The sequence below is a fragment of the Lagenorhynchus albirostris genome, chromosome 2, assembly GCF_949774975.1.
Source record: "Lagenorhynchus albirostris chromosome 2, mLagAlb1.1, whole genome shotgun sequence".
Lineage (NCBI taxonomy): Eukaryota > Metazoa > Chordata > Mammalia > Artiodactyla > Delphinidae > Lagenorhynchus > Lagenorhynchus albirostris.
The window spans coordinates 141,956,749-141,973,298 of record NC_083096.1 but is presented as its reverse complement, the minus strand read 5'-3'; the positions used below and the strand labels follow the sequence as shown (position 1 = coordinate 141,973,298).

At 48.7% G+C, this 16,550-nt stretch overlaps 1 protein-coding gene across 1 annotated transcript in view; it reads right to left on the bottom strand.

The window, feature by feature from the left end:
* SLC1A7 (solute carrier family 1 member 7) overlaps positions 1-14,031 on the bottom strand; it is a 47,100-nt gene extending 33,069 nt beyond the window's left edge. Inside the window, exons 1-2 of the mRNA XM_060140054.1 lie at positions 13,882-14,031; positions 7,339-7,418 (exon numbers count right to left, since the gene is read on the bottom strand). Coding sequence (XP_059996037.1) covers positions 7,339-7,418; positions 13,882-14,016 — 215 coding nt within the window. The 5' untranslated portion in view covers positions 14,017-14,031. The remainder of the gene's footprint in view (positions 1-7,338; positions 7,419-13,881) is intronic.
* Between the last annotated feature and the right edge of the window lie 2,519 nt (positions 14,032-16,550).

Here is a 16,550-nt window from a genome sequence, read left to right as displayed (position 1 = left end):
AACCAGTCAGCCAAGGACCACACCCTGGGCCTAGTGAATTCACTACTAAGAATGACAAGAACAAACATTTACAGGAAGAACAGTGGCAGCATTAGGGCTGTGGAATGACGGGATTTTTTGTTGTTGTTATCCACAATGTTTGTAATTTGCTTATATAACTTTTTAAAGTACCAACCTTTTTAAAAAGACAACTCCTAATCATCCTCCAGGGGTCATTTCAAACGAAGGTCATAAAACTTCCCTGAATTCTGCCTCAACTTTCCTTCCACTGCTCTTTTTTTTTTTTTTGGCGGTACGTGGGCCTCTGACTGTTGTGGCCTCTCCCGTTGCGGAGCACAGGCTCCGGACGCGCAGGCTCAGCGGCCATGGCTCACGGGCCCAGCCGCTCCACGGCATGTGGGATCTTCCCGGACCAGGGCACGAACCCATGTCCCCTGCATCAGCAGGTGGACTCCCAACCACTACGCCACCAGGGAAGCCCTCCACTGCTCTTTATTTATTTAATAAGCAGTTCTTAGTCACTTACTATGTACCAGACCCTTGATGTCCCTGAGAAAGCAGTGAATTCAAATTCTTCAGGATTCTTTTTATGGTAAGGGGGTTCAGAAGAAATTCCTTGATGAGCCACTTGGACCAGAAGCTGAGCAACGCGTCCACCTAACCCCACTCCAGGAACAGGGCATGAGTGGAGGTGACTTATAAAGACAAGGAAGGCACTATTTTTGGCTGGTCTTGGAAGAAGGGTAGAGAGAAGGAAGGTGTGGAGAGAGAAAAGAGGTGGACATACCCTAAGGTGACCCCCAGTGATCCATGCCTTTCTGTAATCCCCCTCCCTGTGTGGGTGAGATCTGTGACTTGCTTCTAATAGAATATGGCAAAGGTGATGGATATTACTCCCATGATTATGTTATATAAGACTTTGCCTTAGAAGACTGGAGAGAGACTCCTCCTGGCCTTGACAAAGCAAAGAGCCACGTTGGGAACTGCCTTTGGAGATGGTCAGAAGGCAGGGTACTACAGGTAGCCTCTAGGACCCGAGGGTGGACTCCAGTTGATAGCCTTTAAACAAGGAAATAATTTCTGCCAAGAACCTGAATGGGCTTGGAAGTGGATTCTTCCCTGGCTGAGCCTTCAGATGAGAACACAGCCCAGATGACACTTTGACTGCAGCCTTGTGAGACTCTGGGCAGAGGATCCAACTAAGCCATGCCTGGGCTTCTGACCCATGGAAATTGGTAGATAGTAAATGGTGTTAAGTCACTAAGTCTGTGGTAATTTGTTACACAGCAACAGATAGCTAATATACAGACAGAGAAGGAAAGAACCAAGAGACGGCTGAAGGGCTTACACTTCTAGATGTGATCCTCACCTGTGATCTTGCTCCCAACTGTTGGTGAAGTTGCAAAATTTAGGAACTGCTTGAAGCAAGGGAAATATACTTGAATGGGAAACTGGCAAAGGCTGTGCCTCATGACTGCTTGTAGGAATGTGAGGGCAGAGAAAATCAAGAGGCAGTAAGAACTAGGAGTTCATGGAAAATGAGGAGGCTTTGACGATCATGGCATGGGGAATGGTTCTGGGCAAGGTGACAATGCGCAGTATGGAGACGTGTGGTCTATGCCCCTGCAAAGGCCGCTGTGAACACGGATGTGCAGGACTCAGATGGAGGAGTGCTACATGCACTGTACCTGTATCAATGTTGAGGGAGCACCCGAGCATACCTGAGTCAAGGGAGACTTTCTAGAGGAGGTGACAAGCTGCAGGTGCTAAAGGAGCATGAGGAAGGAAGAGGTCACCCCAAGGGGCTGCCTGCTGAGAGAAGGAACACAGGTAGAGGTTTTCCTGAAACACCTCATCTGGGCCTTGGAGAAGACTGGTGATGTATCGGGAGCTATGCTGGGTGCTTCAAGTGCATTATCTTATTTCATTCTCAGAATAACCCTGCGAGGGACGGAGGTGTTCCCATTTTACAGACAAGGTCACTGAGGCTCAGATGCTAAGAGACTTGGTCAAGTTCACACATCTGGTGAGTGACTCGAGACCCTGTTCTTCCCCTGGAACCTCTGCTGCCTGCTCACTCCCTTCATTGTGCCTTACAAAGCCACGACTGGCCAAGGATAGGTGGCCCTCCGCTGGACTGCGTGTGCCTGTCTGAGGAGGCGGTCAGGCTGGGGGCTGGTTTGGAGTGGATTCGAGAGAAAAGAGGCCCACGAGCTGGAAGATGTCAGATTGTGGGAAGAATGACTGAGTTGGGCTCTAACCCAGGCCACAAGCCCCACCTCCCTCCCCCTGGGGCTCCGTTCTCTGGAACAAAGTGGCTCTGTGGCTGTCTCCCTGCCGATGGTGAGACCCTCCAAGGCAGGCACAGGTCTTCTCTCCCCTCGCATCAACCCCACCATTACCTCCCATACTTCTTTACATCTCATCCTCTCTCTTTCCTTGTCTATTAGATTTCCGTCTCCTGCAAAAATCTGTTACGCTGACCACCAGGAAGAGGTTAGTGTGAATGACAAGGGGGAAGTGAACTGACCCCCTCCCAGTATCTCACATAAAAACACAGCAGTGCACATGGCTCTTCTCCAGAGAGGGGTCATGGTGACTGGTTCTGCCCATTGGCTGGGCCATTTCTTTTTCAGCAGCATGAGTGGCTAGTCCAGATAAGAATGCTAATTTATTTCTATGTCACTACTGTGCAAAAAATGGTGTCTGTACCCCATAATGTGGTGTACCAGCTGTGAGTGTGAATTCATTTAACTAACAACACTGTGTCCATCCAGGGTTAAAAGCAGCATCAGGCATGGAGACAGGTCATCATCACTAGTTACCAGTAAATGAAGAGCTGGGAGGATTTCACGGAAGAAACTTGATCTAGGTCTTGAACACAGAGGGGGACTTAGCTAATTAAGAGAAAAGGGCGTTCATGGGAGGGGAGCAGCATGAACAGGGGTGGTATGTGGCACGCTTAGAGGCTAATGATGTGACCAGCCTGATGCCAGAGGCTTGGCATAGGGAAGGGTGGCAGGTTCTACTGGAAGAGGTGGGAGCACCCAGAGTCATGGGTGCCAGGCTTTGGGACGCAGGCTTGCAGGTTATTGGAACTGAAGCAAATGTGCCTTGATGTGTATCCTCCCACTGCCCTGGAGCAATTTACACTGCAGGAAGCCTCTGTCTCCTGGTGGGGGGTACAGCTTGGGGGCCCTGGGGACTGAAAAGCAGCAGTGCTCATGCCAGGCTCTTCAGCTATCCAGCCAGAAGCCCTGATCCCAAGACATCAGGGTTTCTTTTCAAACCCTTAGAACACTTGTGGAGCTTTTAAACCTTTTTGGGCCTTTTGGCAGTTCTGGTTCAGTAGGCCCGGCATGAGACCTGACGTCTGAATTTCCAGAGTAGCTTTGGTGACTCTGCTCTGTCCGGAGTGACAACCTCCACACCAGAGTGGTTGCTCCTTGAGGATACGGATGCCCCGCCCTGGGCTGGCCAGGAGCAAGAGATCAGGTGACAGTGAGCGATGGATGGATGGATGGATGGATGGATGGATGGATGGATGGATGGACGGATGGACGGATGGATGGATGGATTATAGACCAGTTGAAGCTAAAGGAATGAGAGCTCAGGGATGGAGCGGTTTGGAGCTCAGAAATGTGTCATTTTCCCCCAAGAAGGTTTAATTCTCCCTTAGTAGGAAAGTTTTAAAGCACTTCCATTTTTCAGTGACACGGTTGCTTTGAACCAGCCAAAATTGTATAATAAACAAATGAAACATATGAGCACACACTGGCTTTTCTCAAGTTAATACCACATTTCGTTTCCAGCCAAGAGAAAGCACTTGAGTCTGGTGGTGAGAGACCAAACCTTTGAGAGCCAGGACCCAGAGAGCTGGATGGGCCCAAAGTCACTGGGTAACCTGGGTAAACTGAGACTCAAGGTGAGGGTGCTTGCCCCAAGATCACGTGATTTGGGGAGAAGCAGGTCTGGGACCCAGGCCTTTGACTCTGACTTCAGGATTTTAAGTTAAATAACTTGCCCAAGGTCACACAGCAAGGAAATGGCAGGGCCAGGATAGGAACCCAGGTCTGTCTGACTCCAGGGTCTACTCAAGGGCCTCTGCCTTGGAGGCATTTCAGTTCTGAGTAAGAGGCAATGCCCTGGCAGTAAGTAAGGTCAACAATAAAGGACGATTGGGACTTCCCTGGCGGTGCGGTGGTTAAGAATCCGCCTGCCAATGCAGGGGACATGGGTTTGAGCCCTGGGCCGGGAAGATCCCACATGCCGTGGAGCAACTAAGCCCGTGCACTACAACTACCAAGCCTTGCGCTCTAGAGCCTGCAAGCCACAACTACTGAAGCCCACGCACCTAGAGCCTATGCTCCGCAACAAGAGAAGCCACCACAATGAGAAGCCCACGCACCGCAATGAAGAGTAGCCCCCGCTCGTCGCAATTAGAGAAAGCCCACGCGCAGCAACAAAGACCCAATGCAGCAATAAATAAATAAATAGACAAACAAAAACACAATAAAGGATGGTCAAGCTGCCTAACAATATTGCAATACAACTGGGAAAAAGGGAAACAAAAAAAGTCCTGTGCTTCCTGCATCGACACGCTTACTTGGCTGTCATGTAATTATTTATTTTCTCATCAGTCTCCCAGGGCAGGGCCATGTACCAGAAAGCACAGTGCATGATTGCTGAATTCATTAATCCACTTGGCAAGTATTAATAAGCACCTATGATGAGCCAGGCATTTCGTGTGAAGGCCAGAGTGGAACCTTAACAGAGTATTGTATCTGCCTTCACAGAGTTTACAGTCCAGTGGAAGATAAACAGGTTAACAATTGAATCCGTATAGAATAACAGTACAAAATGAGTACTGTGCAGGAAAAGGAAATGGGCATGCTGGGGGAAAGTGAAGGTGGTGGTGAAGGGGGACAGGTTGGGAGGGCCTTTCTAAGGAGGTGACATGGAAGTTGAGATCTAAAGGAAGAGGAAGGGAAAGACGTGTAAAGCATTGAGGAAGCGTGCTCCAGGCAGAAGGGACAGCATGTGTGGAGACCCTGAGACAGAGGAAGGGTTTGGTCTGCTTAGGACACTAAGAGGTCTGGGGACTGGAGTGAATGAGGCATGACATGAGGTGGGGCACAGGCAGGCAGGATCCTGCAGGGCCTCCAAGGTTACGTTAGGATGCAGGGGTTTATTCTAAATGCCATGGGAGCCACTGAAGGGTTTTAGGTGAATGAATGGCATGGCCCGCTTGGCTTTTCACAAGATCACTCTGGCCACCAGGTGGAGAACAGATGGGAGGGGAACAAAAACCAGAGCCAGGAGACCAGTGAGGTCACTGTGGAGTCTGCCCTGTGGTAGGGGTGATGCTGGGCTGTAGCTGGGGGGAAGAATCAACTGGAGTCGCTGCTGGAAGAGCTGGGGGTGGGGGAAGAGAATAAATACGGAGGCTTGAATAACTGGGTAGGTGGAACTGCCGCTTACTGACCAGCAGGACACGGGAGAAGGAACTGGTTTGCGGGTAAAATCTCAAGTTGGTTACGCTAAGCTGAAATCCTCGTGAGACATCGAGTGGCAATGTCAGGTAGGTAGTTTGAGTGGCACTCAGAGGGGAGGCTGGGGAGGGAGATCTATATTTGGAAGGGCTGGACTTGTAGGTGGTATGTTAAAGCCGTGAGGACAGATGAGAAAAGGCCTGAGAAGCTACAACGTTCAGAGGTTGAGTAGAGAGAGAGAAACTCGGCTCGGGGGGGCAGGGAGCAGACAAAGCCAGAGAGTGTAAGGGCATAGGGAGGAGTGTTTCAAGAGGGAAGGAGTGACCAACTGCTGTATCAACTGCTGTGGACAGGTCACGCAGAACAAGAACTCGGAGTGTCCTTTGGGTCTAGCAATATGGAGCCTACCAGTGACCTTGACAGATTCCCTGACTCAGTGAATGACTCAAAAGATGCATGAAGAGGAGACAACCACGGAAGCGGGTTGAGGAGTCAGGGAAAGCTTCTGGAGGGAGGTGGCCTTTCAGCAGAGCCTTGAAGGCTGAGTCCTGAGAGACCCAACTGCTGCCTGCACAAAGCCAAACTGAGCTTAATAAGGCCTCCTGGGGGCAGCAGAAAGCGCCATTACCTGGCCTCCCGGGCCGCGGGGACCATTATCTCCACCACCCTAGAGGGAAAGGGTTAGGGTTCTCAGCAGGCAGGCTGAGAAGGCTGACGACCCTGTCCCAGGGGACAGAGCCCAGTACGTCCCCCAGGACTCAGAGGCTTGTCCACTTCCCTCCCTGCACGCAAGTCCTGGAAAGTGAGGATTCCAAACCCACGGTCTCAGAGCAAAGGGCTCTTAGACACCATCTGGAGCCGCCAACTCATTACACATCTGGAAAATCTTGTCCAGGGGCTTGTCCAAGGTCACCAGCACACCAGTGGTAGAGACCAGGTGACCTCCAAGGATTTGCTGTGGCCCCACCCTAGTGGGTAAAGACTGAATTCTTTTTTTTTTTTTTTTTTTTTGCGGTACGTGGGCCTCTCACTGCCGCGGCCTCTCCCGCGGTGGAGCACAGGCTCCGGACGCGCAGGCCCAGCGGCCATGGCTCACGGGCCCAGCCGCTCCGTGGCACGTTGGATCCTCCCGGACCGGGGCACGAACCCGTGTCCTCTGCATCGGCAGGCGGACTCCCAACCACTGCGCCACCAGGGAAGCCCCAAGACTGAATTCTTTAGCCTGGTGTTCAAGGTCTTTCATGATCAAGCAAGAACCCATCCTCCAACTTCATCTCCCACCTGTCTGCCCTCATACCCTGTGATCAGCCCTGAACGTTTAGCAAACAGATAGCCTCCTACAGTCCTCGCAGCAACCTTTTGGAGTAGGTGTTACTATTATCATTTTACAGATGAGGAAACGGAGGCTCAGAGAAGTCTGACCTGTCCAAGGTTCCACAGCCAGTACAGCACAGAGTTGAGCCAGGATATCATCTCGTGATCATCTCCAAGGTCATCTTTTCCCCCATGTCTTGCTGCATTCACCACAAAGAGCCTCTCCCTGGGAACAGTGTGTGAACTCCCTGGCCCCGAGCTACCCTGGAGTCAGGTCACGTCCCAGGACTCCAAATCACTTACTCAAGTCACTCAAATGTCCACTGAATGGGACTGAAACAACTGGTGTCACTGAATGACCCAGACTCCAGCGCCTGTGCCACAGTCTACGCCCCATGAAGCCCCCAGAGTCACACCACCCAGAGCCTGCAGTCCAGCTGTCCACAGCAGGAGAAGGCACCTACAGAATCCGTACAGAATCCTCTTCCTGCAACCCCACCCCAGACCTCCCAGCCAAACACCCGCCCCTCACCTGGAGACCACCAGTGGTAGGATCAGCATCTTCAACATCCTCATCAAGAGCTCTCCGGGAAACTGGAAGTAACTGATTTCCTGAAAACACAGCAGGAGTTGGGGTTATAGCAGGTAGTACAGACTTCACAGCTGCTTTACAATCTTCAAAGCACCATTTCATCCGTATTCTCCTGTCTAGCCCATGGACAGCAGAGCCCATGGAGAAAACACTGGCTTTGGAGCCAAGCAGACTTGGATTCTAACCTTGGCCCCCTAGAGGTAGCTGCGGCCTTAAGCAAGTTCCTCGGCCTCTCTGAGTTTTTCTCATCTGTAACAGGAGGGTAATAACCACTTCACAGGGCCACTGGGAGGCTTAAATGAGAGGATGCACATGAAGCACTTGACAGAAGGTCTGGATGAGAGTAAATGGTCAGTAATCACAGCAGATAACAGCTCTCCCCCGCCTTTTCGCCATTCACCTGCCTAGCCTTGCTACAAATCGGTCTCACGTAACAGATGGTAAGTGGCGAGAGGGCAGGGCTGCGTACTCTTCACACATTCATTCAGCCCGTACTTTGGCAGCCATCGTACTGGGCACCCAAGAGTGAATTAGGCACCGTTCCTGCACTGGAGGAATTGTCAGTCTACCTGATGAAAAGACTGACTCGAAAACAGCATTTTTGAGTCAGTTTCCCTCCTGCACTGGGTTCCCTTGCCCCACACTTTCGTAAATTCTTACCGACCCTTGAAGCAGGGCTCACATTTAAAATGCTGAAAGAGAGAGAATCGGATTGGTTTGTGAGAGCCCAGTAAGAGCCGTTACTGGGCGGAGTTCCTGCGTCGGGCTTCCTCATGGGCTGCTGGTTCCAGCCTATCTGCCGGCCCTTGGATTAGTGCGCCAAGCCCTTGCCCAGTCAGCTCTCGCCAGAGTAACCGGTCACATGACTGGCACCTAACAGCGGAAGAGGAAGGTACCCCAAAGCCCAGTTAAGTTTGAATTTCGGATAAACAACAAATATTGGTTCTCTCCTTACACTAAAAATTATTTGTTGTTTATCCGAAATTCAAATTTAACTGGATGTGCTCTTTTAAAATTTTTACATTTAACTTAGTTCAATTTTGCTATTTCTGACAATGCTAGCTTGAGTCCGCTTTCCTCAGAGGGTAAGCTTCTGGGTGAGGCCAGTACGTGGACTTGCAAACACCATCTGACTTAAATTTTTGTACTTGTAACTTTTTTTTTTTTTAAACACAAAGCCAAACATAACCCTTGGTTACTGGCCTGATGCTTTGAAAAGTCGCAAATTATAGAATGTTGGTGCTGAGAAGGGGTTTTACAGATCTCCTAGTGCAGCTGACAACACATTTTACAGATGAGGGAGCTGAGCCAGGAGAGGGAGGTGATTTGCCCGCAGAGTGAGTTAGTGACAGTGCAGGACCGGAAAAAAGGCCTCCTAGTTCCCTTCCATTACCATTTCCAACACACCAGAAAATCAACTTTTAAAAATTTACCCATCGTGGCTATGTCTTTTGAATTAATTTTAATCCCTGTGTATCTTCTTTAATTTAGATAACACTATAATGATAAAAAGGCAGCCGTTCCTCACCCATCTCTATGCTTAACCCCAACTTCCCAGGAGTGACCATCCGCAACTCCTCTAGCTGTTTTTCCTTTAGTATTGTTATTTGTAAATAATATGGTTATAATGCTATTTCGAGATATATCTTTTTGACATCTATTAACTTCCCTGCCATGACAGATGAGGACTTAATTCTTACTCCTTTTTTCCTCCTACCATTTCACCATTATATCAATTTTTGGTTTAACTAATTGTCAAGGTTTAAAATATTTTGATCACAAAATATTGCTCACTGTTGAGCCAACCATGCCTCCTTTCTGTACAACCTTCAGTTTTTCCCTGAAGTTAAGAATTGACTGATTTTTCATTTACCTTGTTTTCTGTGAGCCACTCGTTAATTTCTTCCAAGTGTTTTAACATTGCTTTTTAAATGTCTAACAATAGTATTTTCTATATACTCAAACACATAGGTCCGTTTCTAGGCCCCTGGGACCTCAGTGCAAGAGCTCTCCATCCTCTTGTTCCAGGTTGGACAGATTGCTCTCTAGGCCCAGTGGTTGTCATGGGTCTCTTCTTCGCTTGTCATTCTGGGACTTTTTCCCATATCGGAACCCTTCTTTCCTGGATCCCTTGCCTTCTTTGCTTACTTCTTTGTTTTGCTTTAATATCTCCCTTGGTAGCTTCCTAGTAAGCGTGAATGGGAGAGAAACTTCTGAGTCTTACATAGTAAAAATTTTTTATTCTAGCTTTAATTCTGATAATAGATTGGTTATATATAAGACTCTTAGTTTAAAGAGTTTCCCCTCCAAATTTCAAAGGTGTTTCCTCTTTGTCTTCTAGATTCCAGTGTTGCTTAAGATGTTGGGAGCCTTACTTCCTATTCTTTACATTAGACCCAGTTTATTCCCTCAGAACCATTTAAGGATCACCTATTTATCTCCAGTTTTTCTGTACTTTTCATGAAGACGTACCATGGTATGAGATTTTCTCCTTTCTTTTAAAAAAATTCATAGTGTTGGGGCTTCCCTGGTGGCGCAGTGGTTGAGAGTCTGCCTGCCGATGCAGGGGACACGGGTTCGTGCCCCGGTCTGGGAAGATCCCACATGGCGCGGAGTGGCTGGGCCCGTGAGCCATGGCCGCTGAGCCTGCGCATCCGGAGCCTGTGCTCCGCAACGCGAGAGGCCACAACAGTGAGAGGCCTGCGTACCGCAAAAAAAAAAAAAAAAAAAATTCATAGTGCTGTGCATACCTTTTACTTCAGAGAAATGTTCTTGTTTTCTCTGTGAAATTTTTCTCTCCATTTTTTTCTGTTAGCTCTCTTTAAAACTCTTATTAGTAACTTGAATGCTAGACATTCTAATTTTCTTATATGTTTCTATTTTTAGCTCATTTTGTTTCACCTTCTGGGAGAGCTCTGCAGCTTTATCCCAGCTATTGATATTTTTATCTTGGCTCATCTATTTTTAATTTCCCAAAGTTCTTTCTTGTTCTCGAATCGTTTCTTCTTTTTGCACCCTGTTCTATTTTATGGTCACTGTACCTTCTCTCATATCTTCAAAGAACTTGAGGAAAGGTTTTAAGAGTTTTCTTCTACTCCCTGCATTCCCTCTGCTTCATTAGAGACCTACCGTTCTGTTCGTTTGGTCTTCGGCTTCTGCTTGTGTATAAGTGTGACACACTAAACTGCTGTGTGCATGAGTGGGACTTGTCAACTGATGGCTCCTCAAGGAAGGCTAACAGGTGAAGATGTAGCTTTTTCACTGGGGGGAGGGTGAGATGGGGAGAATTCCCCTTCACAGCAGAATTCGGAGATCTTTCCTTTGAGGCTTCAGTGAGACAAGTCCCTTCCTGCCTCTGGCTGTGTGTGGGGTGGGAGGTGGGGGGATGGGGCTGTACTTAAGCCCAGCTGACAGCAGTCTTGTGGGGACCCCATGCTCAAGATGCGGATGTCCACTATTCACCTGAAGCATGCGCCTCACCACCTCCCCTCCCCCAACGCTTACAGGTGGGCCTAACATCCCTAAGTCAACCTTCTCTGGTTCCTTGGGACAGGCAGGGGGATAGAGTTAGTGGATGAGGGGTCCCCTGATTACATGAACTGTAAGGGACCTAGAGGTCGAACTGCTCCAGTTACAAAATTCTAACCAACGTCCCTGATTTCAGCTGCATGCTTAACCCTTGCCTCCTGCAGCGCCTTGCACTTTCAGGTCCAGAGCCCTTCTGGAGTTCTCCAAGACAAACTCAGGTGGTATCTGCTGTCATTCTGCTTCTACAGACACAAGATTTCAGCTTTCTGTGCTCTACTAAATGAGATCATTCAACTCTATCCACTTCCCATCCAGGAATTATTGTCATTCCTCGACTTCTTTTCTCGGTTGTCTCCGTTTGTATTGTCTTTGTTCTTGGGAGTTTATATTTTTAAACAATTCCATTACTACAATTTTAGTGGTATCCCAGGAAGGAAAGAAAAATGGGTACAATTATAAATTCATCATGGTTTAACTGGAACTCTCAAAATGATCTATATTTTTAAATGAGATACTTATTTCCAAAGATAAATCTTGTGATTTTGTAAGTTCTTTTCACAAATAGGACATTCTACCATTTTGCATATTGTTTATGATTTTTGCCTTGTTGCATAAGCTTACAAAATAAGAAGGGTTTGGTTTCTGAGTCACAGGCAGAGATCAAATAAACAACTCCTGGATTTCAAAATAAGATGCTGACAAAGCCAATTCCTGACAAGTAATTGTTCTAAGACTCCACATCCTTCCTTCAATTTATCTGGCAGGTTAATCCAGACCAGAACTTGTTAGCGCTTCCAAACAGATGGGGAAGGCAGCTTTGGCAAAGGAGGCGCCAGATGAGTTTGGCTTTTAAGAATAGGCATTCCAATTTGTTTTCACAAAATAATCTTCCTGCAAGAAATATATTTTCGTTGCTGAGGAAAATTAAAGAAAGTGGCTTGCAAATTGTTTGTGCCATTGCCAATTTAATTCAGGCATTAGTTGAGGGTTCACTCTGTGACACTGAGCTAGGCTCACCTTTTGGTTCAAGAAAGCCCATGTGATAGTCAGCAAGTCAAAGGCTGATGGGAGAAATAGACTCTGAACAAACAGCTCTGAAGCAAGACCTCCAGCAGCTGGGTTCCAGTGGAGGGATGAGCATGGGGTGAGTGTGGGAGGAGAGTGGGCAGATGTGGGTAGGTCTGGAAGAATTTTCATAAGATACGGGATCTATGAGGCGGTTCTTGACGTTGGTAGGACTTGGACAGGTGGGTAAGGGAGGGAGGAGTAAAGTAACACTCACTAAGCACCCGCTGTATCCAGGCACTGATGAATCCTTGTTTACTCCTCACAGCAATTCTAGCAGACATACAGTCCCACCCTCCTCCATTTTACAGATAACGAAACTGAGCTCCAGAAAGGAGACAGGAGTTGGCCTAGGGCCATACAGCCATTCACTAGTAGAGTCCAAGTTCAGGGTTCCTCTGACTCCAGAGTCTATGCTTCTCCCTAAATAACTGATAGCACCTTAACAGTGTAACTATAGTAATAGCGGCCTCGATTCCCAGAGAGGCGTGTTTTCCTTTTAATGGAAGACGAAATCTGATACCTTGAGCCCTGGTTGTAGAGAACATATTAGATATCACTGAACTGCAGGAAGAGGAATATTATGAAATAAGGAATCTTCCAGGAGCCCACTGACAAAAACTCTCCTTGACCAACCTTTAGACCGGCCATTCTGAGCCCTCTTTTCAACTAAGCCTCATCCTTTCTTCGTCCTGCTTCACCCATTTGTAGCGAAAACCCTGCTAAGTCAATTTAGTGAGAATCCCCCCAACTCTGCCTTCAACAAAGACCTTGTTAGTGGGTTTAGCAAGACTCCCCCTCCCCTATCCTTGATGTCTCCTCTTAGTAATTTTCTAGTCACTGACCTCACTGTGCTCATTGGCTGTAAATCCCCAGCTGCAGTTGCCGTATTTGAGTTGCTTCTGATCGCTCTCCCCTGTCGCCATGGTCTTAACACCTATCACAGTAGTCCTGAATAAAGTCCTCCTTACCGTTTAACAGTGTTAGAAAAGTTCTGCCTTCGACAGCATGAGTGTCCCTCTGTCTCCCGCATGAGATGAGCGCTAAGTGAGAAGAGGGTCCTTCCCCAAGCAAGGCATCATCACCCTTGCAGTTACACAGGCCAGAACCCTGGGGGCCTGCATTGCCTTCCTGTCCCCCCAACCCCACATCCAATCAGCCACCACATCCTGAAACTACCTCTTTGGGAAACAGTTCTCAGATCTGCCCTGCTCATCCCCACTGTCATGTCTTACCCTTCACCTGGCCCCCTGCCAGTCCCGCCACTACCCCATCCTCCACTCAGCGCCAGAGGGATGTCTCCAAGCTCAGGTCTGACCATATCACTGCTCAAAGCTTCTCATGGTTGCCCCAAGCCCGTGCTCGGTGGTGGGATCTAGAGGCCTGATGGCCCCTGTGCTCTAGCCCCTGCCTCACCGCGTACATTCCAGCTGCTGTGAACAGCTTGCTTCACCTGCCCCCCCCCCAGCCCCCCGCAAACCTTTCATGCCCCTTTGCCTTGCTTCTGCTGTTACCTCTGCCTAGAATGCCCATTCCAGCTCTCTGCCCGTGAGCTGCTTTAGGAGGTATTCTCTGATGCCTGCTTTGCATGCTTATAGGATCCCATTCTTCCCTCCCCTACAGCTCTTAGCCTGTGGTTATTCCAAGAAGGCATCCTTACCTCTCTTTCACCTGGAGATGCTGGTGTGAAGCCACTTCCTCTCTCACTCTAGTCCTGCAATGCGTTTATCACACCCACTTCACAGAGGAGGAAACTGGGACCCAGAGAGGCAAAGTGACCCACTGTCATGCCATCAGGGAGCCACGGAGTGGGAATGTGACGCCCAGATTCCTCAGGCCCACCCAGCCCTCCGAGATGGGGACCTGTGATGCCCCGCATGGCTGGCTGACCTGTGGTGAGAGGTGCCGGGTCCTCAGGAAGAAGCCGAGGAGGCAGCCCACGGTGACAGAGAGCACAGACAGGATGAGCAGTCCATTCCGCCTGCACACATCCCACCCTCGTGCCAGGATGGCACCCAGCACCATGGCAAGCCCAGCCTGCTGGCCCAGGGCACAGCACCATTCCATGCACGGGAGGCCAGCCCGGGCACAGGGTCCTGGCTGGGGGCTCTGGCTCCTCAGCCGGCAGGTGGTCAGGGTTGCTAAGCGCTAGTTGCCAGCCCCACGGCCATGGCCCCCGTGGTTGCCCCAGAGGGAGGCCACAATCCTATTACCAGCTGCATCATTAGGAGCCGGGAGCAGATTAGAGCCTGGGAAATTAGAGCAGGCCATGTGGTTGGGGGATCAGACCTCAAAGCCAAGTGCTCCTTTTAGAAAGGGGAGGGGACAGGGGACTGGTGGGAGGAAGAAGAGAAACATTTGTTTGGTTGGTTTGATTTTTACCTCCACTTCATTCCAGAAAGCATTGAAGGCAAGGCAATAACTGGCAATAATAAATAACAATAAACTAGCAAAATAATGAATAACTAGCAATGCTAGCAATCGTCAGCATTAAGCATTTATTGTACACCACGTGCTGTTCTAGACACACATTACTTGTATTAGCACATTTAATCCTAGCACTAAATCCAAGAAGTAAGTACTATAAGTATCATTTTACAGATGAGGAAACTGAGGCAAAGAGAGGTCGGGAAACGAGCAGGTTGTGTGGGAGTCCTGTTCCAGTTGCATTACCTGTGTGAACCATCGGGAATCATCCCAACAACCCCAGGGGTCCAACCTTCATTTTACTGAAAGTAAAATGAGATTGAGACCCCAGGAACCAGAGTCCCTTGGCCATGGGACTCTGGCCAGAGCTAGCAAGTAGCAGAGTGGAAATCAGGCCTACGTTGTTTGGTTCCCACCACGTGTACAGGTGGATGGGTTCAAAGGTGCTTCCCAATATTGTAGGGAATGTAGGATTTGAGTCCAGTGGACCCGAGTTCAAACTTGGACTGTGTTACCCGTTGTGAGGTATGTCTTTCAGGGCTGCTTTAAGCCTAAAACTGGGAACGCTGTAGGTTCTCAGGGCTTATTATTTTTAGAGACGACAGTGCCCAAGGGACCTACATTCAAGTCCCAGCTCTGCCACTTACTAGTTGTGTGATCCTGGAGCAGCCATTTAAGAGCACACTGCCTCAGTGTGCTCTTTCCCCAACCAAGCAGACATAATAATAGCATCTACTTTGTTAGGGCTGGTGCAACGTTCCATCCAGAGAACATCTGTGAAAGCAGGAATGAACTGCAACATGCCAAGCAGGGAAGTGGCTGTTAGGGTCACCATCTATATTTAGCGTTTTTAGATAAAGGTGTTTTTTTTTTGTTTGTTTGTTTTGGGTGGGGTTGTTTGCTTGTTTTGTTTTGTTTTTTGCTATTTCTTGTGGCCTGGCCTGCCCTTTAAAGCCAGAGGGAATTAACTCTCGTCTATTTCACCAGGAGTCTGTAATCTCATTAGGGGCAGTCAGATGACAGCAGGGAGCTCTGTCTGTGGGTCTGTGGTGGGCGGTGTGTGCACAAGGCTGCCTCCCCTGACAAAGGGGACAGGGCCAAGAAAGTGGCAGTGGTCTTGGTGGGGGGGACTGCAGTGCAGGCCCCGCAGCCATGGGCAGAGCCCCGAACTGGGAAGGGACCCTCAGATTCTGGTCTCAACCAGCTCTGTGACCTTGCCCTCTCTGGACCTCAGTCCTGCCGTCCTTAGAATGAGAGAAACAGCCTAGGTGCTTTCTAAGGATCCCTTGGTTCAACGAGCCAACCTTCCAAATCCCCTGCTCTTTGCCAGTAGCTTTGTGCGTGTGGGGATGGATATAGGCTCTGAGGGTGATTTTTTTCCCTCCGACTCTGACTCTTAAAAGCAAGAATCTACTGATGCACCTTCAGCTCCAACAAATGCCTCATTTTCCGGTTGACCAGGTGGGTTAGCTGCTGTCTAAAAGAGAAAACATTCTGAATAGATATTTGGGTTTGCACTTAATGTTCAGGCCTGGCCTTTAGCCGTGAAGTAGGTGAGTTTGGCTTTTGCATTTCAGTTCCAAGACTCTGGATCCCATGGTGCCCTCACAACTGTCCCTGCCTGCCTCCTGTCCCTCACACTCTGACATGACCATGTCCCAGGCTCCAGGCCTTTCCTTCCATTGCTCCCACTGTCTTCAACAGGGGAAGTTACAATTCACTCAAGCAAATGTTCTTATAGCACCATCTCATGTCATCCCTCCTGGGTACTGGGGAGATACCAAGACTATTGAGGTGCTCTAGGAAAGGGCTAATTCACACCAAAGTGTAAGTGACTGATAACAGCACACTAAGGATATTTGCAAATCAGATAGAAAGCTCCTGGATAAGAACCCTTTCATAGCTCCCCATTGCCCACAGAATCCATTGTCTTGCAATGTTACTAGATGTGCACAAATTTTTCCATAATTAAAAACAAGTCAGGAAAAGTTGGATGAAATAAAGTTAAGCCCATTCTTTACTCCAGGAAGCTCAAAATCAGACTGCTCAAGTTCATATCTTAGCTCTACCACTTACCAGCTGTGTGACCTTACCCCCCTATAAAATTTCTTAACCTCTCTCTAAACTAGGAA